Source organism: Apis florea, unplaced genomic scaffold (assembly GCF_048593485.1).
Source record: "Apis florea isolate Af1SG1 unplaced genomic scaffold, ASM4859348v1 contig_2411_pilon, whole genome shotgun sequence".
NCBI classification, from domain to species: Eukaryota; Metazoa; Arthropoda; class Insecta; order Hymenoptera; family Apidae; genus Apis; species Apis florea.
In genome coordinates this window covers 565,791-592,640 of record NW_028256580.1, presented here as the reverse complement: position 1 = coordinate 592,640, position 26,850 = coordinate 565,791, and the positions used below count along the sequence as shown (strand labels likewise).

At 43.0% G+C, this 26,850-nt stretch overlaps 2 protein-coding genes across 4 annotated transcripts; one reads left to right on the top strand and one right to left on the bottom strand.

Moving 5' to 3' along the window:
- Window positions 1–490: 490 nt before the first annotated feature.
- On the bottom strand, window positions 491–2,316 carry LOC100865493 (uncharacterized). Of its 2 annotated transcripts, none has more exons than XM_003691908.4 (6): window positions 2,151–2,316; window positions 1,970–2,046; window positions 1,696–1,864; window positions 1,409–1,600; window positions 844–952; window positions 491–759 (listed from the first exon to the last, which is right to left on the bottom strand). In XM_003691908.4, the coding sequence occupies exons 2-6, from the start codon at window positions 2,040–2,042 to the stop codon at window positions 562–564; spliced, it is 741 nt and encodes a 246-aa protein (XP_003691956.2). In that variant the 5' UTR covers window positions 2,043–2,046; window positions 2,151–2,316; the 3' UTR covers window positions 491–561. The 2 variants fall into 2 exon arrangements, with proteins under 2 accessions (XP_003691956.2, XP_086761532.1); XM_086905406.1 differs by having other exon boundaries at window positions 1,970–2,075; window positions 2,151–2,206.
- Window positions 2,317–3,536: 1,220 nt separating this feature from the next.
- Window positions 3,537–22,938, top strand: LOC100868916 (acetylcholinesterase). 2 transcript variants are annotated; one of them, XM_086905399.1, is made up of 9 exons: window positions 3,537–3,988; window positions 12,851–13,023; window positions 15,910–16,235; window positions 16,319–16,549; window positions 16,821–17,112; window positions 17,194–17,826; window positions 17,987–18,148; window positions 18,248–18,423; window positions 22,404–22,938. In XM_086905399.1, the coding sequence occupies exons 3-9, from the start codon at window positions 15,923–15,925 to the stop codon at window positions 22,568–22,570; spliced, it is 1,974 nt and encodes a 657-aa protein (XP_086761525.1). In that variant the 5' UTR covers window positions 3,537–3,988; window positions 12,851–13,023; window positions 15,910–15,922; the 3' UTR covers window positions 22,571–22,938. The 2 variants fall into 2 exon arrangements, with proteins under 2 accessions (XP_086761525.1, XP_086761524.1); XM_086905398.1 differs by lacking the exons at window positions 3,537–3,988; window positions 12,851–13,023 and adding an exon at window positions 14,509–15,475.
- Window positions 22,939–26,850: the final 3,912 nt, after the last annotated feature.

Below are 26,850 nucleotides of genomic sequence, written 5' to 3'. Positions count from 1 at the left end.
ATCTGATTATCATTGCACACGCTGATGATGATAGCGTAACGTTATATGTCGCAATTGCATCATCGTTCTTGGAAAAATTGTGGCGCGACAGAGTGGAGAGACTGTCCGAGAGTTTTTATTGTTTCACCTGCCGACGTGTCTCGAATGAAAATAGTCCGCGACGCGATCAAAGGAAAATTTTTTTTCTCCTTGAAATTCGATATCGAGAGCTAAAATTAGGTTCATCGAACGAACGGACACTTGTTGCTCTTGTCGCGTTTACCACTCGTGATAAATGGAAGAAATTTCTTTGTTGCCTCTATATAACGCGAACTCCCTCCCTTCCTTCGGTATTCGAAAAAACTTTTACTTCATCGTTGCGATCGTTGCTTTCACGTTGGTATGTATGTATCTTCAATAACGAAGAAGCAGTTGTCTCGAAATTTAGCTTTCGTTGCTCGAAATACGACCCGTTATACGAATGGAATATAATATAAATGGAAGAATAAAGTTTTTTTATATATTCGAATTTATTTCTTACACGCATAATCGGATAATTATTAAACTTAATCGCCCCCAGAATCAACCTTTAATTATATCTAACAAATCTTTCAACGAGATATTATTGAGGAATTTGTTCAACGTTTTGGCAATGATCGGACTCGCGTAATTCGATATCTCAGTTTGATAATCGTCGAGTAATCCGGGTAGCACCTCGGTAATAACTTTGCTCAAAAGCTTGGACACCTCCTCGTCGTTGTATAATCCGGTGATTACGCACTGAAAAAATTGTAAAGTTTCAATCGTTGTCGTTTCAATCCTCTTCTCCGCACATATTACGGAGAACGACGGCACGATACTTACATTGCATTCCTTTAGATGGGCATGGAACACCAGATTCGAAATGTTCACTTTGTTATTATTTACACCCAACTTCAAGTCTATCGTTACGTTAAGACCTTTAATGACCGCGCTGAAATTAAAAAAGAAAGAAGATAAGATTTTTTTCGTCGTAGCATTGTGTCGAATGCTGTATCTGTTGACCGATAACTTTCGAGTCATTCTTCGAGTTTGGAAAAAGTAGATAAATCGAGAAAACGATTCTCGATGCGATTCGTGAATTGTTGTAGAAATCTATCGTATCTTCATCGAAGTATCGCGCGTCGGTAATGTCGGGAATCTACAGGGCCGACTGTAGTTTTTAAGCTTCGCCATTTTATCCAAAGATGTGATTACTCGCATTACTCGAGAGATACTTTTCCCCCTTTTTTTTTTCCCTCAAAAAATATAAACGATTCACGGAGATTAAAGATAAAACGCAATCTTTTATCAAACTATCTTTCCGCTCTATATCGATTAATAACAATAATAATAATAATAATAATAATAATAATAAAGATGATAAAAAATATGAAAATATAAAACTTACCGGATATTTCCATTACCGAAGATGGAAAAACTATCGACGAGTGTGCCGGTTACATTGTAATCGGTCATAATATTAATTTGATTGAAAAGAAGGCCGATGTCGCCTTTAAGACCAATGAGCGTAAAATCGCCTCGATTTACTTCGTAATCGGATAAACCGTTGGAACGTAAATTTTTCAGTATTCCCTTTAATCTGTTCGACGAGAAAAAAGAAAAAGAAGAAAAAGTCAACGCTTGTCATTCGACATTTCCGTTTTCAATTAGAAACGCGTATGTATATACGCTTACGAGATCAAACCCTTCTCGTTCAAATCGATATTCATATTCTCGATTCGAAGAGGATCGAGAACGGGGATACAAAGCTTGCTGTTTCCCTTCTTTATGTATTCTTTCAATTTTTCAAGAAATCCAACCAGTTGACCTCCTTTGTTCTCGTATTCGTCGTATTCGTTGTTTTCTTAATTTGGAGGAGGGGGGAGAAAAAAAGCAAATAATTTTTGGATAAACCGGTTCGATTTAAGATCTTTTAGATCGAAAAGACAAAAATCGTTGTTACACTTACGATACATCTCGACCACGGATGACGCATGACAGGTGATCAACACTGTGGCTAAAACCAATACGAAGAGGCGCATCTTGCTAAAAATGAAAACGAAACGAAAGAATCTCTTCACCGTTTGAAATCGATAATAAGATAAACTCGATGGTACGATTATTTTCAACGTTGGAAAATAAATACTCACGATTATTTTTTGATAAATCGTCGAAATCACCGTGTATTCGTGTGTCTCTCGGAATAGGTTCGGCTCGTTCATAAATCGTTCTTTATATACGGAAACAGTATCGTGTACTTGACTTTTAAGATCTCTTATCCGGTTTGTTGTCCTTATCAGGGAAAAGATCGATCGACTGATTGCGTTAAATTGACAAACAAAAAAATCGAGAAGAAGGCAAGGACGCGAAATTACATTGTTTGTTTCCGTTACAAGTGTCTCGTATCTTCTACCGCCGTGCGTAATTCATCCAGATTTCCGACATCGACAAATTATTTTTTTTTTTTTTTTTTTTTCTTTTTTCCCGTTCATTCCGCGTTTCGTTAAATAATTATACATCGATACGCGTTATCACGCGTTTCGATAGGTGGTCACGAGCCACGATACGAAGCGTAAAAAAGGAATAGGAGCTCGAGATTGTTCTCGAGTTTTTGGTAGGGGGGAAAAAAAAAAATTTGTCGCATCGGCGGATAGAGGGCGAACCATGAATCTCCATAAATCCGGAAAGATATCTGTATCTCTCATGTGGCCATGAAATTCGCGCGGTATCGATCGTTATGGCGTTATATTAAAATACTTGGTTATTGGACGGAAGGTTCGAAGGCAAGGCCTTCGAAGGTAAGCCGGCTAATAAACTATCGACACGTATATAATAAATAATCGTGAACGGATAAGCCTGAGATTCACCGGGAATGGAAGAAAGGAGGAAAGAAGGATTTCGAACTCTCTCTCTCTCTCTCTCTCTCTCTCTCTCTCTCTCTCTCTCTCTCTCTCTCTCTCTCTTGTCGTCCGTGAAAATTTATATTATGGGACAAAAACTCGATCCTTCGTCCATTTTTTTTTTTTTTTTTTCTTTTTTTCCCCTAGGATGGAAAAGTTGGACGGATGTATTAACGTAACTACAATCCCTGCCTACGGCGAAAGTTGAAATGATCGGCGGAGCAAAAAGAGCGTCAAGGGGGCGAAGAGGAGGAGGGGAGGAGGTGGGATAGGAGGAAAGGAGGAAAAGAGGAAAAAAGAGCGGCGCGTACGTACGGTGGCGACAGCGGTGGTGGCGATGGAGGTGTCGTTCGACGTGGAAAGAAAAAAGAAAGAAGAAGAAGAAGAAGGAGAAGAAGAAAGGAAGAAGAAGAAAGGAGAGGAAAAAAGAGGAAAAATCGGGATAAAGGATAAAAAAGAGCGGGAGGCTCGGGACGACGGAAGATGGTGTGGAGGCGGAGAGGTGAAAGAAAGAGGGGAGCGGCCTGGGGGTTGAGAACGGCGAGAGAGGGAACCGGTATCCCGGTAGGAGTGGGGGTGAAAATCGAGTGGGGATGCCAGGCCAGTTCACCCTTACTTGGCACGGCTCGACTCGTCAGTGCGGCCTGAACGGTTAACCGGCCTACTTTTTCGCGTGGTTATTTCGATTCCTCTCTCTCTCTTTCTCTCTCTCTCTCCGTTCTCGAGATTTACGACTCGTCGTCGAGATCGTCGTCGTCTCTTCGACTTCTCAACCCACCACCGATCTTCTTCCAGTATATACGCGTGATCGACACAGTGATCGAATCTACTACCACCGCTACCACCGCTAAACAGAGACAGAGAGAGAATTTTTTGTCCCTCGATGAAGAGCCATTGAACACGGGATCATCGAAGAGGAGGGGAGATCGTGGAGAGAGAAATCTCAGTTTTTGGAAAGATTCTTCGGGGAACCAGCTATCTGGGGTAGCCTGCTTCCTTCTCATCTGGTGGTGTTGTTGTCGAGCTGGACAACAGGGCAGCAGAGGCAGGAGAATCGGCAGCGACGGTGATTGCTCCCTTAAAAATTCGTGAGTTTTTTTTTTTATTATTCTTCTCCTCCTATTTTAATTTCTCTTTCCCCTTTCGAATTCTCTCCGACTGTCCGAATATCCGACTCGGTTTTTTCTTTTTTTTTTTACCTGTTTTTCATAGCTGTCAATTGAAAATCGTATCAATCGTATAATATCTCTACTCGAAAGAAATTTTCCCTCTATCTCGTATCGCGATTCATCGTCGTTCGAATATTCTTTTTCGATTCTTTTCGAACGGTGCACGCATTTCGCAAAAATATCCAGAATTTCTCTTTCTTCCAATTTGTTTTGTTTATGTCCCGTGCCCACGCACGTAAATAAAGATTTCAACTGTCGCGACACGGCTTGTTCTTTCGGCTACGATTTTTTTTCCCCTTTTTCTTTTTTCTTTCTTTTTTTTTTTTTTTTTTCGCCAGAAGCGTAGTAGAAGCCGAGGAACCACTTTTTAATTAAGGACAATTCACCGCGAGTTCCGCGAGCGGACTCGAAACAACTTCTGCTTCTCTCCGTTCCGCCTGCCCGCGTAAGAAGAGGGCAGGTCGATCTCGAGGGAAGGAAGGATCGGCTCGCGTTGCGCGAAGTCACGAGAGTCGAATCGAATCGAGGCGATAAGATCAGCGGGATACGGAAATGGATCACTGGATTAGTGGAAGCTTTGGGGGTAGCCGAGTTTGGTAATAAATTTTAACAGGCTTAAATGGGAGATGCCAAGCCAAGGTCGAAGCTCGGTTTTCGCTTTGATCGAGTTTAATTAGAAATATCGTAGAAAAAAAAAAAAAAAAAAGAAAAAAAAAGTGAAGTTTCCTTATTCCCCTCCCCTCCTCCCCTCGCTTTTCAGCTGCTTTTTCCCTCTTCTTCCTCTTCTTCTTTCTCAACCTTCCTTCTCCTCGCGCAAACAGAGAGAGCGTGTTTTAATATTCCACGCACTTTTTTTTTTTTTTTTTTCTTTCACCGCGATACGGAAAGGTTGAGAAAGAAATAAGAGGCTTGAATCGCGCGGCTCGTTGAAAAAGTGGAACCCCGTTTCAAAAGATTCGAATAAAAAATTTCCCTTCTCGTAGCTTCTTCTTTATCGTTCGCGCTCTCCTGAATTTAACTCCTTGTGTTACACCTCCTCCGTGCTCGCGACAATTTTTCGCGTCAATTCTCGAGGGGGAAAAGGAGAAACAGCCAGAAGAGTGGAATTCGAAGTCCGACCCAATAATAATAATATTTAACGCTCTCTGTGGAGAGGGAGAAAGAGAGAGAGAGAGGAGGATTAGAGAAACAAGGTTTGTGACAAGGAGAGAGAGAGGACACGTGACAAAAAAAGAAAATGGACGCGCGTGGTCAAGCGAGGCTTACCTTTGTATCGAATATCAACGGTCGTCGTGTCGAAACGCTTTGCAAAAAATGGGGGAGAGAGAGAGAGAGAGAGAGAGAGAGAGAGAGAGGGATAGATAAAGTAGGATAGTTGAAATAGATAAAATGGACGGAAGAAAAGAGAGAGAAAGAGTGAGAGAAGTGGCGGTGGGGGACGGGTTAATGTAAACGTTGGTGGACGCACACGCTGGATGGCCTTTGCTTCTCCTTTTCAGAACTTCGCAATCAGCGGCGGACTAAAAATAGGAGCCGTGACCCAACTACGCTCGATTCCACAATTATGCATTTCCTCCCGTTGTCCGACGACTATTTTTCACCTACTCCCCGACACCGAATCAATGCGCGCCGTTAAATACAACAACGTCTGTCGTCGCGACACCACGCCGCGATGTAGGTGAAAGTGACGCGAAATTTTTCTCTCTTCTCTCTCTCCTTCCCCTTCTTGCCGTCCAAATTTCCTCTAAACGACGGAAGGGGGCGAGGTGTCGCTTCTTCGAGCGAAACTATACTATATTATATATATATATATATATATAATTATCTTTGCGCTCGACGAATTTTTCGGTCGAGCGAAGTCGGCCAACTCACATTTGATGATTTTGCGCATTATGCGAGTGTCTTACAGATAATATAAAATCATTAGAATCTTGCGGAGTATTTTTATTACTCTTCTAATTTTTCGATTCCTTGTTTATTTAATATCGTATCTCCATCATTTTCTATTTTCATTTTCTCTATCTATCTAATTCCTTCGCGAATGCGATCAACGGTTCGAAATCAAATTCATCTTCCAACTTGAGCTAATTTTATTTTTTCCGAAATCCATTTTCTTTTTTTTTTTTTTTAAAGCTTTTGAAACTTATGCCACCAGATTTTTGTCGAATCTGAACTAACGTTGCTAACATTTCCGGACAAAGAAATAAATAAGATATGTAATGGAACTCGACCGGTTGCCGGGTTAACCCGAAAAATTGATAAATTCGTACAAATCTGAATTGAATTCGTTTCATTCGAAAAAAAAAAAGGAAAAAAAAAAAGACGCGCATCTCGATAAAGACGATACGAGAGCGACGAGATCAACGGTCCGATAAGGACGTTGGCCTTTATCCGCGGTGCGATATATGCGCGCGTCTGCGGAATTCCTCTAGACCACGATTAATCTCTAGCTCGATTACCCGATCTTTCTCCTCGAGAAGAAGAGAAAATGAGAAAGAATGAAAAGGAAAAAAGAGAGAAGAAGGGAAAAGTGGATAAAAAGTTAGTCGAAATGGAGAGAGCGGGTAATGTAAAACTGTGCTGCGGAGGATATCGGGGGCTCGTGTTGCTTTAATGGAGGAAGGTAACTGGAACTGGGACCAGCTGGAAACGTTAGATCGTTCCATCGCGCCGCCACATTCTCTCCTTAGATCCTTATCTAACCGGGTTAATACATCCTTTCCTATCCCATCCTTGCCAGACCTACCCCCACCACCTTCCCTTTCCGTGTCGGCTGACACGTAACCGTTTATACAGAAACCGTTTCGGGCTCGCGTGACCAGACTCTGGATAGCCGTCATCCGTCTCTCTTCTCCTAATAGGGGGGAGGGGAGGCGCAGATCGAACGAACCACTCTTTCTCCCTTTTTCGTTCGAATCTCTTCCTCGAATTTAGGCCGAATTTTTTCTCGGCGGCTTTGTTTGCTCCCGCAAACAAGTGCTGTCGACATTTCCCTTCCTTTTCGCTCTTTCGATTCGATCCCGAGTAAAGGAACGGGCGGATCGAATTCCAAAGCAAAACCTGCGGAAAGCGGAACGTGGAACACGTCTGCCGTCCTTCTCAATCGGTACTTTATTCGAAATCGAAAAAATCGTGATATTTATATCTCTGTCTCTTTTTCTCCGAGTCTTCGATAAGAGACTTGGGTGGAGGAACACTCTCCTCTGTCGCGTAGGCAGGAAGAGGTAGTTTGTCACGATGTCCGTCACGATGGACGATTGCGTAAGAATCGAGATTATAGGGGGAGGGGAGAAAAAAAAAAAAAAAAAAAAGGAGGAAAAGAACAGAAGTGCATCCGGCCACGAACGATTTTTCTTTGCACCCGGAGCTGCATTGCGGCTGCAGCAGTTTCCGACGCATTGCCACCGTGGTGAACTCTCCCCTCGAAAGGCTGCATCGAAAACTCGACCAACAGCGGGCCAACCCTGTTTCCGAACCGAATTACGAATTCTTCGATTCTCGTATAACGTGGTGATCGACGTTAACGTCCCTCTCCCTCCCTCCCTTCATTCCATTCTCACCGACGTCGCGTGAAATCTCTCTCTCTCTCTCTCTCTCTCTCTCTCTCTCTCTCTCTCTCTCTTTCTCTCTCGAGAACGAAGAAAGAGGTGGAGAGAAAGATTGAAAAGAATGGGGAGGGAGGGGGGGGGGGGAAGTCGTTGTGTCGGGAAGTGCTCGTCTGAAACAGAAAATATTTTTTCAACCGTGTTAAACGCGGGGAGGAGCATCGACTCGAGTAGCGAAAACCTCTCGGGGAAAGAAGAGGAGGAGAGAGGAGACCGGGTCTCGTTTTCCTTTGAGCCTGCCGATTAACACTCCACTCCTTATCCGTGCCGCGTGGTCGTGTTCCAACAGCTTTTTCAATCCGCGTGGAGAGAGGCTTTTCCGCAAAGGCTCTCTGCGACGACACCTTTCCATATTTTTTTTTCTCTCTCTCTCTCTCGAAAAAAAAAATCACATCGTCTCTTTATCATCGTGTCGTTATATCAAATCGCATCGATCGATTTATTGTTAAATTATCGAGAGAGAGAGAGAGAGAGAGAGAGAGAGAGAGAGAGAGAGAGAGAGGAAACCATGCGTCGATCGAAGGAACCGTATATCTCGGTGTCTGGCTCTGGCTGGTACTTAAACTCTCAAGCTTTCGATCGTGACTCGCGTCAACCAGGGATGATGGGGAAAATTTAATAGTTGAAGTTACGAGTAAAGTTACTTCGATAAGTTGCTTCGATAATTTATCGTTCAAAAATATAATAAAAATAATCGCGAATAATTGTAATGGGAAACGGCCGAGATTATATGAAAAGTGGATCGATTATAACAATATAACTAGGAGTAAATGTTATATTCAAGCGTTTTAGTGAGTAATTACTTAACAAAGTGACGCTTTATTCGAAATTTTTAACTAGTTACTTTATCAACTTTCGTATATTAACTTAAATAATAATAAGTAATAGACAAAGAGACTCACACAAATAAAGCTTCGTATTCTATATAATACAATTTGCGTTGAAAATGTTTAAACTCGATTCGTTGATGTACGCACGAACGAGAAAAAGAATCGGGGAGAAGAGAGTTATCCGTGTTATTCGTTCGTCGAAACGAGACTCCTATTATTTATTATTATTTTAACGGAGGAAGCGGTTGGTCGAAGTCGAGTCGCGAAACGGTAACGAGCCATAAAACAGTACCGTCGCGGTTTAAGAAGAGGAAAGAGAAAGAGAGAGAGAGAGAGAAAGACCTTTCGTTTTAACGACTTGCTTAAAGACAAGCTTCGGACACGAGTACGAAGGTTGGCTTGATATTTGACTCGAGGAATCGGGTCAAGGATCATCATCATCGCTACCGAACTCGGAATATCCTAATCCTTCGAATTTTATTCGATCCTTTGTCCTTTTCATCGTCGTCATCATCGAGTTCTTAATCTCCTCCGAATTACTCATTATTACTCATCTTACTAAAAACGGGAAAATCGAACGAATATAACTTATAACTCGGCGCATATAGGAGAGAAACTGTATCGTAGAGATAATCGCTTTGGATCTCCGTGGCTGTTCCGCCAACCGTGTATTTGCACGTGCTCTTCTCCATCCATACACGTACACGTACGCTTACACGATTGGTGGGTCCATACACACGTCCTTTGTACGCGCGCCAACCCATAAATGTGCGCGCATACGGTTGCAAGCACCGATGTAGCTTGTACTGCAGATACGTTGCGGTTCTGCCCTCTACCTCTATTATCATCGTCATACCCCCTCGCAGGCCGAAACGTGATACATTGTTCCTGCCAAATTCATGCAACCACCGAAAATTTCCACGGCATTGTGCGAAGGGGGGAAACAACAGAGGGATAGAGAATGAGAGAGAGAGAGAGAGAGAGGGAGAGGAGAGTCCTGGCCTCAGGCTGTCCGATTATTCCGACACGTGACGGTGTGCGACGATGCCGCTACTCCCCCTTCTCCTGCTCGCGTCCTGCATCGTTCCACTTTTTCGTTTAATCGCTCGAAATCAACAATTTCCCCCCTCTCCCTCCTCCCAATTTCTTTCTTTCTCTTTTTTTTTTTCCTCTCCCTCTCTCGGATAACCTTGCACACGGTATTGTTCCCACCGATTGTTCCTTTCTTCCTTTCCCCCTCTCCATCCCCCCTTCTCCCAATTTGCTCGGTTAGTCGGCGGACCGAGCAAAAATATTCTGACCGATCGTTTTTCCAATCGGCGTTTCAGCGGGATGATCAACGGATGGAAAGTAGGGGGAGGAGCGGTAGTAGGAGGGAGAGGGATTTTCAAAGATTAAATCCGCTTGTTTGTCGTTGGTTTTAACTCGGTCGAGTTTCTCGTTACGTCGTTGGAAAATTCGCTGACGAAAATTCATACACGCCCCCCCCTCCCCTTTCCCCCCCTTACGAAGCTTATTCGCTTCGAGGAGAAGACGACACCGTTTTTTTCTCATCTGTCCGCGAAATCGAATTCGAGGGCAACGATAAATTTCCTTTCCTTTTCTTTTCTTTTCTTTCTTTTTCGGAGGGGAACGAAGGAAATTATCAAGGATCGGACACTTTCTTCATCCGCAATTTGCATGCGGATGCTCGAAGGAAACGAAAGAAAGAAAGAGAGAAAGGTTAAGTGGAACGCGAAACTTTGTTGGATGCGCCGTTTTATCCGCAGGATGGTGCACGCCACCCTACGACAGGCTAAAACTTGATATGTGTATCGGGGTTATGGATGGCCCATGAGCACGCTAACCCAGTGACATCTCTAGGTCACCACCACGGTTTCCAAACTACACCTTCGTCTTCCTCCTCCTCCTCCTCCTCCTCTACTGCGCTTGCTTTCGCCAACCTTTCCCTCCCTCCTGCCTCCTCTCTTTCTTTGTTTTCTTCTTTCTTCTTATCATCCTTTATTTCCATCCATACATTGTATACATCGTAGCGCAATTTATGAGGAAGAAGGGAAAAAAAAAAATAAAAAGAAAATAGATCGATGGAATTTATCGCCAATTAATTTATTAATTAGCGACGAGATACGAAGAAAGATAAGATAAGGGGAATGGGAATGAAAGGGATTTCACTGGTGTACGTGTTCTCGGTGAATCTTTCTGTGGAGAAGTGAAGAGAGAGAGAGAGAGAGAGAGAGAGAGAGAGAGAGAGAGAGAGAGCGATAAGATTCGAAGATAGAGATAAATCGATAATTATTGCGATGGGGTGATGGTGGTGAAATCGAGGAATAGCATGTAAATAAACACGGGTTTACGGCGTTCGTTCCATCCCAAGTTCCGCGACAGTTTTCGGAATAAAAACAATCCTTGGTTTCGACCGTGGCCCGAGAAAAAACTCGCGCTAGAGGTCGAATTCTTCGGTCAAATAAATAAAGAAGTCTCTCTCTTTCTTTCTTCGCGTAAAACTCGCTTTATGAGTTTTATTTTCCTCCTTTCGACACTCGGTCGGAAAAAATTGCGCGTGTGAAGAGGGAGGTAATTCGGTTTTCGAATATTTTTCGAGAATCGTCGAAATCGATTCATTGTTAACGTTTGAACGTTTTTTCGAGGACGAACGAGCGTCGAGAGAAACAACGATTCCCATTACGAGTGGCAGTTTCGTTTAAAAGCCGGCCCGACATTGTTTCCACACAAGCGATGAACCGTAAACTCAACTTTTTTCCATGGACGATCCAAACGCTTCTTACCACACCGTTGGTTCCAACGATGAAAACTTTCCTCTCTCTCTTCTCTCTCTCTCTCTCTCTCTCTCTCTCTCTCTCTCTCTCTCTCTCTTTCGTGTTATCTCGGGAAAATAGATCGAGAGAGAGACTTATGATTTTTTTAAGATCCAAGGGATATCGATTCCGATGCGGATAAGATAAAATACGATCGTTCAATTGTCGGTATATATAAATTTGCACAAGCATATAACGAAATTATCCGTGCGAGATAATACGATAATATTTTTTCCTCATTTTCTCTGCATACAGAGAAAAAAAGAAAAGAAAAGAAAAAAAAATACTATTGTCGATAATGAAATTATGCGTGTTACTTACCGTGGTGGCGAAAATACGCAATTTTTTCTTCTTCTTCTTCTTTTTCTTCTTCTGAAATTGCATCGCCGCGGGCCAGAGTGGAGGCTCTGTCGCGATTGTTTCGCATGCGTGGAATGCAAAGCGAGGTCAAGACCTGGCAGGAAGCTGGTAACTGTCATCGCGATAAATACTCTCTCTGTTTCCGTGACGTGCTGTCGCGCGACAATGAAAAGAGGGAGCCCTCCCTTTCTCTCTCTCTCTCTCTCTCTCTCTCGCTCTCTCTCTCTCTCTCTCTCTTTCTCCACCCGGAAAATGGATCTCCTTTGGGAAATCTTTTCCCGCCGTCTTTTTCGACGAGACTCGTCTCGTCTCGATTTCGACACGGTTTCCTAAACAAAGCTCCCCCCCCCCTCCGCCCTCTTCATCTTTTCTCTTGCTTTTTAAAAAAACAAACTCTTTTCGAATTTTTCCTTTTTGCTTAATTGTGTAATTAACGAGACGAAAATGAAAGGAAGAAATCCTTTTATCATAATCGCAAGTTATCGAGCGTCGATAATTATCAAGTTACGGTAGGAAAAAGAAGAAGAAGAAGAAGAAGGAGAGGCGAATATCTCAGCGACGTGATCCAAATTCATTATCCGCGTTCCCGGGAGGGGGGAGGGGGGAGGAGGTGCCGCCATCCGCGTTGAAATGAATTTCGAAAGTGGGGCGTACGCTTATTAGAAATTCCTGGATTGTTCCGCGCGCGTCGTATATATCCCGGTCTATTTGCCCGGCCCGTCGTAATTCGTGGGGCAGATTCTGGTGGCCGATGTACCGCGGCGCACATTGGATCGTAACGTGTCTCGCTTTTATTAAAAAACGAGCCTGCTGCCTTTTCGTTCTTTCGATAGATTCTTTCCTTCGTACGAACAAACGTTTCCAACCTATTACGTGTATTTTCGCGTAGAGAAAAGAAAATTTGTGGAAATAAGCTGGAAACAACGACTCTTAACGGAGAGAGATCTCGTCTATCGAAAAGAAAGACACGATTTCTCTTCGTCCCTGTCAAGATCGTATTTTTTTCCTATTGGATGAAATCTCTCGATTTTATTTTCCCCGAAATCATCAATTGTTAAATCCGTTCCGAAATTCGGGAAGCGAAATCGAGATCGTTTTCTCGATGGGCTAACGACCTTCTCGAATTTTTCTCACGATCTCATTTTTTTTTTTTCCCCTCCGATGTTGCAGCCAAGAGGCGATGATCCGTGAACTTGGAATGTAGACGGAAGGGCGGGAAAACGGATCTGCCCCTCGCAGGATCGAAAGAAGGGCTTTTCCTCCACCTCCGCCATTCGTCTTCGCCGTTACCTCACCCTTGAACACCACCACCCCCTCGATCACCGCATTTGGACTTGAACACTGTAAGTAACGATCTTCCATCTTTTTTCTTTTTTTTTTTTTTTTTTTTATTCTCCTTCGTTTCGACACGGTGGTTCGAATAATAACTGGGCAAAATTATTCTTTTTCCAATTCTGATATGGAGATTTCATTTTTAGAAAAATGATACTTTTTATTGTAATTTATCTTTTCATTAAAAATGTATATAATATAAAAATATAATAATCGATATATAAAAAAATATACGAATATTTGTGATTCGAATCCTTGAGTAATCGCGCGAAATATTTGTTTATTAAATTTTTTTATATAAAATAAAAAAAGCAGTGTAAAAAGGCGTTGCATACCGATCGTTGTAATTCATTGAAAGAAATAAAAAAATTGTCGACTGAAGTTAGAAATATTGTTTTATATATATAAAATAGGTTAAAAATTAATCCATAAATATCAATGGTTTAGATTAATCTAGTTAAAAAAAAAAAAAAAAAATAGAAAGTTTCTACTTTTCGTAAATAATTCGACTAATTCTAGAACATATAAAAAAAAACATTGACAAATCGTTAGTTTCTAATATGAATTTAACTTTGAATTTAATTTATAAAAAAAACTTGTTGATAATTTATTCTTAACAAATTTGCAAAATATTTCTCAATTATTGAAACGTGACCGATCGGAAAAGAGGATTTAAAATTTTAACCTATAATTGTTACACATTACATCGAAACAATTATTTTTTATAGATTTTAAAATGAATTTTGTCCAGTTAATATGCACTATTCGAGTCACTGTATGGCACTCGCTTCAAGAGCAACGAAAAGTTTTGCCATATGTATATGACTCTTTCCGTCTCTCGACACTCGTTTCATTTCCTTCTCTCTTTGGGAAAAATACCGAACGATCTACGGATCTCGTTATTCGTCCGACGAGAAGAAGAGAGATGCGAGAAAACTAAGTAACTAATTTGGAACAGAGTCGAATAGCTCCAAGTTAGCCTCTCTATATACGGATTGCCGGTCTAATTGGTACGCCGGGTCGGCCCATTCATCAGCCCACGTCCAACGGAGTCGATTAATAATATCGCATCTCGAAAAACACGTTTCTTTTTCGAAAAATGTTGAAAATCGAAAGCGAGATTCTTTAAAAAAAAAAAAAATTATCTACGCGCGTGTGTAATTCTCCAAGCACGATTATATATAGAACGAAATTAACGTAAACTACGAGAGAGAAACAACGAGAGAAAAAAAAGAGAGAGAACGATTATTTTTCCTCTATCTCTCTGCAACATACGCGTAATTAATTATCGAGCGATCCACTTTATGAAAAGCGAGAGAGCGTCTTCGTATGATTTATATATTCACCATTATTTTCCTATCGTTAGGTTAATTCGTGTATTTGTTACGCAAAAAACATTCTCATCGTCACGTCTCGATTTATATTTCTCTCGTCGAAAGAAGAGAATCGATTCGACGATCGATATTTGTCTCCTATTCTATCGAATTATCGAATAATTTCGACGAATAAATCATGGAGGCTGATAACGCGGCTGCACCCTTGCGATAAAGCGGAACAAAACCGTGGGCCGGGAGGAGGCAACGCTTTTGATTTTGCCAGTTTAATCGACCGGTTTCGATTTCCACCCGTCGTGACAAATTTTGCCGCTGTATTTTCCGGGACACTCGCGGCAATTGCTCGTTACGTACGAACGCATACGTAATGGAACGGCATCCGCGTTTATTGACTGATACACACACACACACACACACACACATATATATATATATCTATATACACAATGATACCGATCCCATTACATCGAAACATTTAAATTCGTTTTCTCGCGTTTTATCCACCTTCTCACTTTGTGCAAATGGATATTTTTTCTCTATATCTCTCTCGTTGATCGAATAGAAAAACCGAAATTGTGATTTTTTATCGAACCGACACTGTAAATCTTTTTTTACTTTTGATTATCGTAGCATCGTGAACAAAAATAACCTCGAATCGCAAGGAAAAGAAGGACTGTTCGATCATTTTCTTCGTCGACGTTAACGATACACGTGTGTGAAGAATGCAGCGAGGAAGAAGGAGATAATTGACAACTAGGATAAATCGCGGGGAAAAAGACTAAATAAATAATTGACGATCGTAACGAACGTTGTTCCGTTGTGCTCGTAAGTTATCGCGGGTTGCACGATGCTGCCACCACGGCAAGGGGGGGACAACTAACTTTTTACATCGACACCGTTCACAGCTTCTGTGTCCGTCGATGCCTCGATAGAAAGGCACCTCGCGTCGTCCCGACTTTCTACTTTCTTCGTTCGAATCGCACCCTTTCTCGTTTCGTTAAATCGTGATCGCGTCGGTCAATGGAACCGATTTCGTTGTTTTCACGAGAGAACAATAAACTTCGAAGAAAAATTCGAAACTGATCGTTCCCTTCGAGGGAAGAAAGTTGGTTCGTTCGTTCGATTTTGGGTAAGTAAATACACAGAACGGCAGTTCAAATGTAACGGTTTAGACGAGAAAAATTTCGAGAAAATTCGATTATTTTCGATTTTTTCGAATAAAAAAACGCAAAAGCGAGGAGCAGCAGGTGGGATACGCGTCCTCCCTACGGGGAAGGAAGGGAAACGGACGATAAATTATCATTCTCGATGACAGCTAATCCGCTATTTTCTCTCACGAACGCTTCCGCGTGTAACACTTCGATACTGCGCGCCGCACCACCACCGCTCCGCACAAACGGAACACGTAGAAGGAAATGACCAATCAACGCGGACCTTCGTGCAGAAACGTCACGTTATATATTTCCTCCTAGAGACGCGTATAGGAAATATACGATTCGAGAGATGCATGGAATGGAAAATGATCGAAAAATTAAAATCCTTTATCGCGTGTTTTTCTTTCAGGCGAGGAGACACGATGCCGAGAAACCGAAATTCCTTGACCAAGTTCGAGGTACTGATGGTGCTAAGCTTAACGGTGCTGGTTCAACTGGACGTGTGCAGGTGCACCCCGTCCCACAGAAGCAGACATCACGCGGATATGTCGTACGAGGATACGATGAGCTTTCGAAGCGGCGAGGAACTGCCCAGACCGGCCGCCCTCAATTCGAACGACGATCCACTGATTGTTCAGACAAGAAAGGGCAAGGTCAGGGGTAAGACCATGACCGCTACCACGGGAAAGGAGGTCGATGCCTGGTTCGGGATCCCTTACGCGCAGAAACCTCTCGGTAAGCGGTTCTTCTCGCTTCGTCTTTTTCTTCAAAGTGATACGAGAGGCAAGCAAAAGAGATTATTGTTTTCGTTGTTGCAGAATCGCTGAGGTTTCGGCATCCAAGGCCAGCGGAACGTTGGTCGGGTATATTGAACGCCACCACATTGCCCAACAGCTGCGTACAGATTCTGGACACCGTGTTCGGTGAGTTCGCGGGCGCGACCATGTGGAATCCGAACACGCCGTTGAGCGAGGATTGCCTTTACGTGAACGTTGTCGTGCCACGTCCCAGGCCTACCAACGCCGCTGTTATGGTATGGATATTCGGTGGTGAGTTCCACGCCTTTGTGTTTCACATCTTTTTCTCAGACATACGGCGTTCCTTCACACTCGTTTCTTCCTAAAGCGGGAAACGCTTATTTTCGACATCGCGGTTATTTCTAGAGAGTAGTACGTCGGTCGTTGTATTTTTGTCCATTGTAGGGACAACGTCAACAGGTGTTGCGAACGAGATAAGCGTTGTTCGCGAAGTAAAAGTAGAGTTTCTTTCCCTCTTTCTTTTTTCTCTCTGTTTCGAATCGCGCGACATCCTTGTGCGTAGGTGGCTTCTATTCCGGATCGGCGACTCTCGACGTTTACGATCACAAAACCCTGGTGTCCGAGGAGAAGGTGATCCTTGTCTCGATGCAGTATCGCGTGGCCAGCCTCGGTTTCCTCTACTTCGGAACCCCCGATGTTCCTGGGAACGCAGGCCTCTTCGACCAAGTGATGGCCCTCGAATGGGTCCGCGACAATATCGCCGCCTTCGGCGGCAATCCTGACAACGTCACCCTGTTCGGGGAAAGTGCGGGCGCCGTTTCAGTTTCCATGCACCTCCTTTCGCCTCTCTCAAGGTATACTTTCTCTCTTTCTCTCTTTCTTTCTCTCCATCCATTTAAGATCGATCCTTTACACCCGTGTACACTCGTTTCCAGGCATCTGTTCAACCAGGCCATCATGCAATCGGGCTCGCCGACGGCGCCTTGGGCGATCATTTCGCGCGAGGAGTCGATCGTGCGAGGAATCAGGCTGGCCGAGGCGGTCGGTTGTCCTCACGATCGCGACAACCTGCAGGAGGTGATCGATTGCCTCCGCGTCAAGGATCCGATCGAGCTGGTGAAGAACGAGTGGGGGACCCTGGGTATCTGCGAGTTCCCGTTCGTCCCTGTGATCGACGGCGCGTTCCTCGACGAGACGCCGCAACGATCGTTGGCCACCTCCTCGTTCAAAAAGGCCAACATCATGATGGGCTCGAACACCGAGGAAGGTTTCTACTTTATCATTTACTATCTGACCGAGTTGTTCCACATCGACGGGTCCGAGGTAAAGGTGAGCAGGGAGCAGTTCATTAGCGCCGTTTCCGAATTAAACCCGTACGTCAATCAATTCGGAAGGCGTGCCATTATCTACGAGTACACCGACTGGCTCCGCCCCGACGATCCGCACGCGAATCGCGACGCCCTGGACAAAATCGTCGGCGATTATCAGTTCACTTGCAACGTGAACGAGTTCGCTGGCCGATACACCGACACTGGGAACACCGTTTACATGTACTATTATAAGCACAGGTGAGAGACTCCGCGTCCTCGAAATTAAAACCTACAACGAGGAAAAGAGAAGGAGGAGGAGGAGGAGGAAGAGGAGGAGAGAGATCGATCTATAATCGACGACACATAAATCGATTTAACTTTTCCCTTTCCTTTTTTTTTTCTCTCTCTCTCTTCACAGATCGATGAACAACCCGTGGCCAAGATGGACCGGTGTGATGCACGCGGACGAGATCAGCTACGTGTTCGGCGAACCGTTGGATCCGACCAAGGGTTACACCCCCGAAGAGGTGAATCTGTCGAAGAAAATGATGAGGTATTGGGCGAATTTCGCGAAAACGGGGTAAGTCGAAGAGCAGCGAGTTTCTCTCTCTCTCTTTCTCTCTCTCTTCTTGAAAAGAAGCTCGTCATATGTTTATTGTGTCGTCTCGATTGGATCCAGGGATCCGAACGTCGGAGACGTGGACATGTGGACGCAGGCGTACTGGCCACCTCACACTGCCGCCAAGAAGGAGTACATGACGTTGGACACGAACAGCTCGGAAATCGGGAACGGACCTAGAGTGAGGCAGTGCATATTCTGGAAAAACTATCTTCCCCAATTGGTCGCCGGTACTTGTGAGTAAAACTTCTTCTTTTCTTCCCCATCTATATACGTTTTCTCCTATCCTCGGCTCGCGTCGAAGATCATCATTTTCTTCTTCCCGATGACACCTGTTGAATGGGAAAATACGCTTGGGAAAGGCCGCCACCTTTGGAGGCGAGTCGATCGATTTATTTTTCTCTTCACCGAAAGATTCTCGATCGAGCGCGATCAAACGAGAATAATACGAATAAGCATTCTTTATCTATCTCCTCTAATTTTCCTGTCTGGAAAATGGTGACTCGCTGCGAGAAATCCTTTTTCGTTACCACGAGCGAAAAGATAGGAAATTTCGAAAATTGGAAATTTCTTGGCAACAGCGACCTAAATTATTCCATCCTGATTACGTTATTACGGCCGAGTGCAATTTAATACGACGTTATTCATGATTTGGCCCCGTGCCATTCCAATACACCCTATGCACAGGGGAGAAACTTAATCCTTCGTCCGCATTACGCGGTGGCGAAACAGGTGAAACGTATTTTTTAAACGTCTCGAGAGTGCTTTCCTTCGAAATAACGATTCTGCCTAACCGGTTATCTCTTGTCGTAAATATTATTATTTATTGTTTATTCGTGAAAACAAGTCTCGCGGAAGAAAACTTCAACGATCTATATTTAAACTTCGATTATCGCATTAAACATAGAGTCTAGAAAGAATTCTAACTTCTTATTTTTCATCAATATGTATAGATTATATTGCTATTTGTATCGATAGTTTAATTTATAATAAATAGTTTATTTTCTTATTCAAGTGGTTAAGATAATAATTGTAGGAATATATATCGATATCCTTGTATAACTTCGTAAACGAAAATAACTTTTACGATTTTGAATATTCGAATAGCTCTTCCACCAATAGCGTGTGGTGTCAGGTTTGTCAACAAAACGTTCGAAGTGGGGATAAACGGTCCTAGCGAAGGATCCCTCTTGCCCCTGTGCCGTCCCGCGAGACTTTTTTCGAGCAGTGAACATATCTTCGCCACCGCCGTTTCGTTAAAGTTTCAACTTCTTCTATTTCAATTATTCTCTAACCAACTATTTTATTCCCTTCTTTTACTTCACTTGTATTTTTATATAAAAGTTATCTACAATATTTGGAACATCATCTCCATCTTTGTAACATTATATTCATCTCCATTTTTGTAAATTCGCTCGATCCATTCGTGATGAGCGAACGCGAACATTTCTCTTATTCTTTTTCTCGAGGGAAACGATTTCGTATCTCTCGTGATTGACTCCGAGATGGGCCAAACAAAACGAGAGGAGTGCTCGACCCTGTCGCGTGTCTCGGGAAAAACGGGTCGCGGATGCAAGAAAATGGCTGCAAGCCAACCATCGACTATCCTGTTCTTCTTTGTTGTATCCGACGATATTGCGTCGCGCGGGCCAGCATGCCGCTCGCCTAAAGTAAAAATCGCGGAGAGAAGCCAATTTTTATTGGCACTAACGTCGAACCAACGTTTCTTGGAAAGTTTCCCCCGTTTCGTTGCGGTTCTAACTATTTCTCGATAAACGTTTCGTTCGATGTTATTCCTTTCCAATCCTTCATCCATATATATATATATATATATATATATATTTCATAAATTGAGGCTTATCTCGCGAATCGAATTATCGCGATAAAGGTTTCGATTCGATTCGGATGGAAAAGAAAATTGGAAGGGAGGGTGCGTGAATAGTTAGATGAATAGAAGGGAATGAAAAGCGGCAGTGCAGCGAAAAATTGCAACTCTGACCGATTTTCTCTCTCTTCCTCTCCTTCCTTTCGAAATAACATCCATTGTATCCACGTAGAGAGGAGACTATAGCTGGACGTATTCACGTTCAGATTCGATTCGATGGACTCGGAAGCCTCGAGTATTTCTCGTCACCGCCGATTTCCTCGTTTCCTCGTAGGCAGGGGAGAAATCGAGAAGTGAGGGGGGGGGAGGAAGGGAAGAACGGGGTAAATAAAATGTCCGCATATGCGGCAGATGCGATCCTCCTCCTCGGTCTGGCGCATTGTCACCGTATAAATAGAACAACGATGTCGCGGCATTGCTTTATAATTACGTCGGTGGGCATGGAAAGGTTAACCGCACGCCAATGAAGGTAGAGGGTGTACGGCACGGGGTATACGCGTCGTCGTTGTCACGAGCTCTAATGGCTCGTTTACACGGTAAACCATTGGCGTAACCACAGAGATACACTCCCTCCCCCTCCCCCAGTTCCAATATTTTCTCTCTCGTTTCTCGATTCGATTCGATTCGATCGAACGGGAAACGCGAATTTTGCCCAAAAACGGATCCAATCGACGGGTAATCCATCCTCTACTGCCTTACCTCTTAAACGAGGATTTATCGCTTCGCGAAGCGAAGGGAGAGGGGAGGGGGAGAAGGGGAACGGGAGCGGACGAAGGTGTCATTTTCATCATCGCTCTAACGATCCAAATTCGATCCATTGGCGTAACGCGTGTTGTAAACCGTGAGACCGATTCCGATGTCTGCCGCAGCTGTGACGTCACGGAGTTAAACGCACTCTTGCGTATCGGGCACGGATAGCAATCTACGCGGCGCAGAGCTGGCGTTCTGACGGCGTGTTCCAATCTGTGTTATTGAACGCATAAATAAATCTTCTCGTTTCGAAAATCGATCGAATATCGGACGATTTCGATTTCACTTTTGTTGTTGTCTGGCACTTTCGATTTACACTTTAATAAAAACTCAACTTAAACGGGATCGTTTAATATTCTGTTAGCGAGCATCGATGTAACGGGCGGACGGATCGCAATTAATCTCTGAACACTCGATCGGGAACAATGATATCATCGCGTATTATGCCGCTCCGAGCATATACCGATTGATCATCCGTCGCTTACGACAAAGAAGAAAACGGAACGATAAATCGCTCGCTCTCGAATATTCTAATTACTTTATTATTACGTATCGTAAATATATATGTGTAATATATATATATATATATAAATAATACGAACTTTTCTTTACTGATACTATACCGGTTTTATCTCTCGAGACACAAAATAAACACATTTCCCGAAAATTCGTTCGCGGGCAAAAGTTGTAGAAAGCACGACGAGGAATCGGTCGGCCGACCGGAGTTACCTCGGTAAAGTAATTAAACGAAAATATGTCGCGCGAGAGATGGAGGATGGAGAAACTTGAAATTCGATTAATTCGGTTTTCCTCCTCCGCCAACTTTTCCCATCGATCGTGAAATCGAACTCGTATACTCGTAGGGAATAGCACTTCGGATGTTCATTCTCTCTCTCTCTCTCTCTCGAGATGAATTCGCATTCTGTTTGCTACACTTGAAGTGGATGAGGGGAAAAAAAAAAAAAAAAAAGAAAAAAAAGAGAGAAACGGGTAGAAGCAGAGAGCAGCGGTATAGTAAAGGGGAGAGGGAGGGGGAGGGGAGGGGGTAAAGTTTGATCGGTGGTCGCACCTCGAAGAAAGAAAACAATGGAGAAAAGTCGTTGGTGGAGGTGGCTCGACGAAAAGACTAGTGTAGGGTAGGGGTTTTGATCGCGCGGCACCCAGGAACGAAACGAACGGACGAGCGGGGCAAACGAGGGTGCGGGGGGTGTGGAGAGAACTGGCCGCTCCGGCAAAGTGGATCGATGCCGCCGCGGCACGTCTGTGCGCGCAAACGTGCGCACGTGTGCGTGCACACCACCTGTACACACATGCACGTCCGTGCCGAGATGCGTGGAGGATGCGTTTAATTCCACGATTTCTCGCCGATAGGAAAAAAAAAAAAAAAAAGAAAAAATATATCTCGCCCCAAATCGTCGTCGCGCGAAACATTTCGAATCTGGAAATCGAATCTTCATCTCGAATTCATTCGAGCGGCAGGATTTATAGTCGATAAGCGATCTCTTAAAAAATATCAGAGTTTTCATGTTTGTTCTTTTTTTTTTTTTTTTTTTTTCTCCCCCTCTTTGTTCGTTTTTACAGCGAAGCTGGAGCCGAAGGAGACGTGCAGCGGTACGAGAGTGAACGACGGTGGACGCTTGTTGTTGGTGTTGAGCCTGATGGTGATCGGCACGCTGTTCAGCCACAGGATCGCGACTCGCGCGTACGACGAGGTACCGGAGATATTCGATCCGAAAGGATTCGTCTAGCTCGAGCGGCCGAGTCTCCGGATCGTCGAGGATCGCGGGGGAAGCCAATGGAACACAGCCACGGGCCAGCGAAACGATCCACGACCTTTCGTACCGCGTCACCGACGACGACGAGTCGACGAGCAACTCGTCGCCGGCATCGGAGGCAACAAGCGAAACAAACATATCATCAACGATGGGATGACGGGGAGGAGCAGTGGTGATCGATCGATCTGACGAGTCGGTCGCGCTTCGGTAGTGAGAGAGAGGAAAAAAGAAAATTATTAAAATTGCGTTCGGTGACGAGGGGGGATAGGAGAGAGGCTAGAAGATAGAAACTGTGTGTATACGTTGAACGAACCAAAAAAAAAACCACATTCCAAATCGTTTCCTTGAATCGAAGTTTCTTCTCCGTCTTTCGTTTCTTCTTCCTCGCTCGTTTCGGATTATCTTTATTTCCCCTAGAGAGATCGAGCGCGTGAATATGTAACTGACGTTACATAATAGGGAAGGGGGGGATGAGGATCGAAGGATGTTCCCGTTCCTGCCAACCTTCTTTCCCTCGATCGCGCGAGTTCGTTATTAACGCGGTTCCAATCGCGTGGAAACAGGTTACGAATGCGAGAGGCGAATTCGAGCCGCAATTCGATCTATATAACCCTGCGGCCGCCTATACGTGCGCATGTTTGTAACGCGATGCAGCCACTGCAGAGTCGATCGCATTCCAACAAATTGCGGAGACTTAAACGCCGTCGCATCCTTCGAGATACGCCGCCGCGATTTCCCCCCAAAAACGAAAATACGAACGAAGATTCCATTCAACCGATCAGAAATACCACGTTGATTTCCAAAGCGAAGCGTTCCACGTTAACTGGAAATTGATTCTCTCCGGATCCAGTTTCCCGGATCGGAATCGCAAATTGAATTCCTTCCTTTTGAGTTTGATAAACTGGATGATCGCGTGAAACGTCCACGTTCCACGATCGATCGGTAAGTGAGATTTCTTTTTTCTCGAAGACCAAACACATCGAGACCATTGGCGCGAACGCTGTGGGCGAACGCGGAGAGAAGAGAGAGAGGGGAGAATAGGTCGTAAAATTTTACGACGCGACAGCGAATGCACGACTTAATCGCAGGTCAACCCACGATCGAAAACTAAACCCATCGCATCTCACGCGCTCTATTTTTCCTCGCGCGCGACTCCGCCATCGATTTTACACCGGAATACGCTTCTATTCTTCCAACCGACCCGGCTACCGACCAAGGTCGAGCTTTAGCGTCTCCTCAACCTCCTCCTTCCTCCTTCTTCCACGAGTAATAACCGAGTTCTTATTTCTCTTCCGAAAGAAAAAAAAAGAGAGGGGTGAGCAAACGCGGAGCAAGACTAAGAGGTAGTCCAAAGAGGTAACTGACGCGTGAAAAGAAAACAACGGAAGAAACGCAAACGTCTTTTTTAACAACTTTTTAAACGTTAATTTCTCGTTTCACGTTGTCATCGTGAGCGAAGAATTACATAAAGATTATTATAATAGTTCCAACCCGTTTGCCGCAAACATTTCGTCCCTTTCTTTTATTTCCGTTATTCTTCTCCTCGCCGAAAACCTACTTTGTTCGAAGAACGGTGAAAGAAATTGCCAGTACAAAAATTGCAAATAGATAAAAAGGAATCCCTCTCTTACTTAGGAATCTTCCAATCAGCTAAATCGTCTTTTCCTTTCTTTTCTTCCATCTCTTCCCCCTCCCTCTTTCGATCGACAAAAGACAAGCCTTTCCAATCCCCTTTCCAACCTCGGACTGTTTTCATCCTCCATATCTCTGGCGCTTTGCCAGAACGAACCTCTCTTCCCTTCCTTTTTATCGGTATCCATCGAATCGTTCTCTCTGACACGGGATGGTACCCGATCGAACTTGTTCTTCCTCGCTTCTTCCTTCCTAACGAATCCTTTATCCTCTGTTTATCCCTGTTCATAATTAATCGATTTTGCCTTTTGGAATGGAATTGAAATATTTCTAACCCGGTTGAGGTTTTAACTCGATTTTACTAGCTACCAAAGATTTGGAAAAGAATTAAATTGTATCGCCGCGTTAAACTCACTGCGATGATTTGGATCTGTTTACGTATAATGTTACATACTATATATATATATATATATATAAATACATGCATATATGATAGAAATACTGTTCAAAGACAGTATAGTTTGTACATAATATTTGTCACGTTGCGTGATCTATCGTGAAAGGAAGGAACTAATTAGAGAGAGAGGAAAAAAATTAGGATCAAAGATTCGAACTATTCCAATTTGATTTCGCGAACAAATCGATGCCAATTTTCCTCTCAATTTCAAAAGCGACGATTTTTTTTCATCAAGATCTCCAAAACCGATTTATATGTACATATATACGTGTAGACAAAAGTTAAAGAATTCGTTAAATTCGAATTTTATTTTCCACGCATCTCTCTCTCTCTCTCTCTCTCTCACACACACACACATTTCAGATATGGATGAAGAACAACGTGGTTCAAGAACGTGTTGAAAAGCGAATTCGATCGAAAGATATCATTCGCGTGAAGGAAGCAACGTGGAAGGAAATATTGGCGAGTTAAAAACGCGTTGTTTTATCGTTATCGAGGATTTTTTTTCATCTTATTTTTTTTTCTTTTCTTTCTCGCGAACAGACGAGACGAAAAGAGAGATCTCGAAGGATTTTTTTTTATGCGCGATCGAACGAGGCTCATGTTTTTTTATAAATCATTTTTCCCTCCCCTTCGAAAAAATTTTCCGATCCTTTTCATTTTCCATTCGATTGGAAACTCGCGATGGAATTGGTTTCGTGAAAAAAAGAGAAACGTTTTGGAAAATAAAGATCGTGATCGTAACGCTGATAAAGTAGGGAACAGTTGGGGATAAGACCAACGGTAACGAGAGAATATATATATATATATCTCTCTGCTGTGCAATGTTTTTCTTCTGTAACTTTTGCCTTATAACACCATTTTATTATCGAGACAACAAAACGATCGACAAAATGATCAAGGCTAGTAATTCGGGTCGGAAGAGGCAAAAGTGTCAGAATGATTTATTAGAAGTCTATATAAGGGACTCTAAACGATCTTCCTTCGCGGCGCCAGGCGCCGACGCGAGATTAAAGAACATAGAATAAAAGAAAAGAGAGAAAAAAAAGAAAAAAAGGGAAAAAAAAAAGAAAAAGAGAAGAAAAAAAGGCGAAGAAGAAGAGAATAAGGAATCGCTATCAGACATGCTTTTCTCATTCGTTGAATTTTGAAACAAAAAACAAAAAAAAAAAAAAAATATATATATATATATATAAAACGCGAAGCAACGAGAGAACGCTTGAAACAAATTTTCAAAAAGTGACGCGATAATTACTTGCGATAACGTTTCGAGTTTTCGCGCAACTAACTGTGACTCTATATATGTAATTTAATGTATAATAATCGCAACACGATAATATAATAATACCGACGGTCCTCCTTGTTCCAAAAAGAGACGAAAACATCCAAATATCAATGGATTTCAAAAGAACGGATACAATAATACAGCGTACAATAACAAAACTCGTGTAAATATCATACACCCTAAGGACGTGTATATACCTTATTAAAAAAAAAAAAAAAAAAAAAAAAAAATAAATAAATCGTGTCACGATAAGATGTTACTTAAGAGATGATTGAAACGGAAGATTGTATTCGCGTGTGTACCATGGCTGCCTTCGATGAAGATAATCAAAAGTAAAGAAAGATTTCGCGCGATATTAATATAATAACGGAATGTGTAGGAAAGGAAGGAAAATTCGTGGGTGCTAAGGATAAGCTTCGCTTTCTCGTACGAGCGAAATAAGGGAAAAAGGAGGATCGATGGGTATCGAGGAAAACATAACGGACAGACTATTTTTAGTGGAAATTTGTTTTTCCTTCTTTCCTTTATTAAAAGTCGAGAGAAATCTTACCTCTGTCAATGGGATTCACAGCGAGTCGCTGGAAAAGTAGCCCGCAGGCCTAAATACGCTCTAATTAATTACAAAAGAAGAACAAACTAAGTAATTAAGTCGAATAGTGGATCGAATTCGATACGACATTTTCTAGTTGCATCGTCGCGGTTTCTCGTTAATCGTCGTATTGGATAACGATCGTTAAAACGCTATCGGCCAACAAAAAGTTGCGTTTGTCCGATGCATTCTTTTACCGATGTTTTTTTATTGATCAATATTTACTCGAGTCCATTATCCTTCCCTCTTCTCGAAAAAATCGAGTAAAAATCAAACAAGTTTTTCTCCAA

Excerpts from the sequence above, each read along its gene's own strand:
- LOC100865493 (XM_003691908.4), bottom strand. The coding sequence starts at position 2,042 with ATGCGCCTCTTCGTATTGGTTTTAGCCACAGTGTTGATCACCTGTCAT. Across the intron at positions 1,865-1,969 it reads ATCCGTGGTCGAGATGTATC|AAAACAACGAATACGACGAA; the intron begins GTAAGTGTAACA and ends CTCCAAATTAAG. Across the intron at positions 953-1,408 it reads TTCGGTAATGGAAATATCCG|CGCGGTCATTAAAGGTCTTA; the intron begins GTAAGTTTTATA and ends TTTTAATTTCAG.
- LOC100868916 (XM_086905399.1), top strand. The coding sequence starts at position 15,923 with ATGCCGAGAAACCGAAATTCCTTGACCAAGTTCGAGGTACTGATGGTG. Across the intron at positions 16,550-16,820 it reads TATGGTATGGATATTCGGTG|GTGGCTTCTATTCCGGATCG; the intron begins GTGAGTTCCACG and ends CCTTGTGCGTAG. Across the intron at positions 18,149-18,247 it reads GCGAATTTCGCGAAAACGGG|GGATCCGAACGTCGGAGACG; the intron begins GTAAGTCGAAGA and ends GATTGGATCCAG.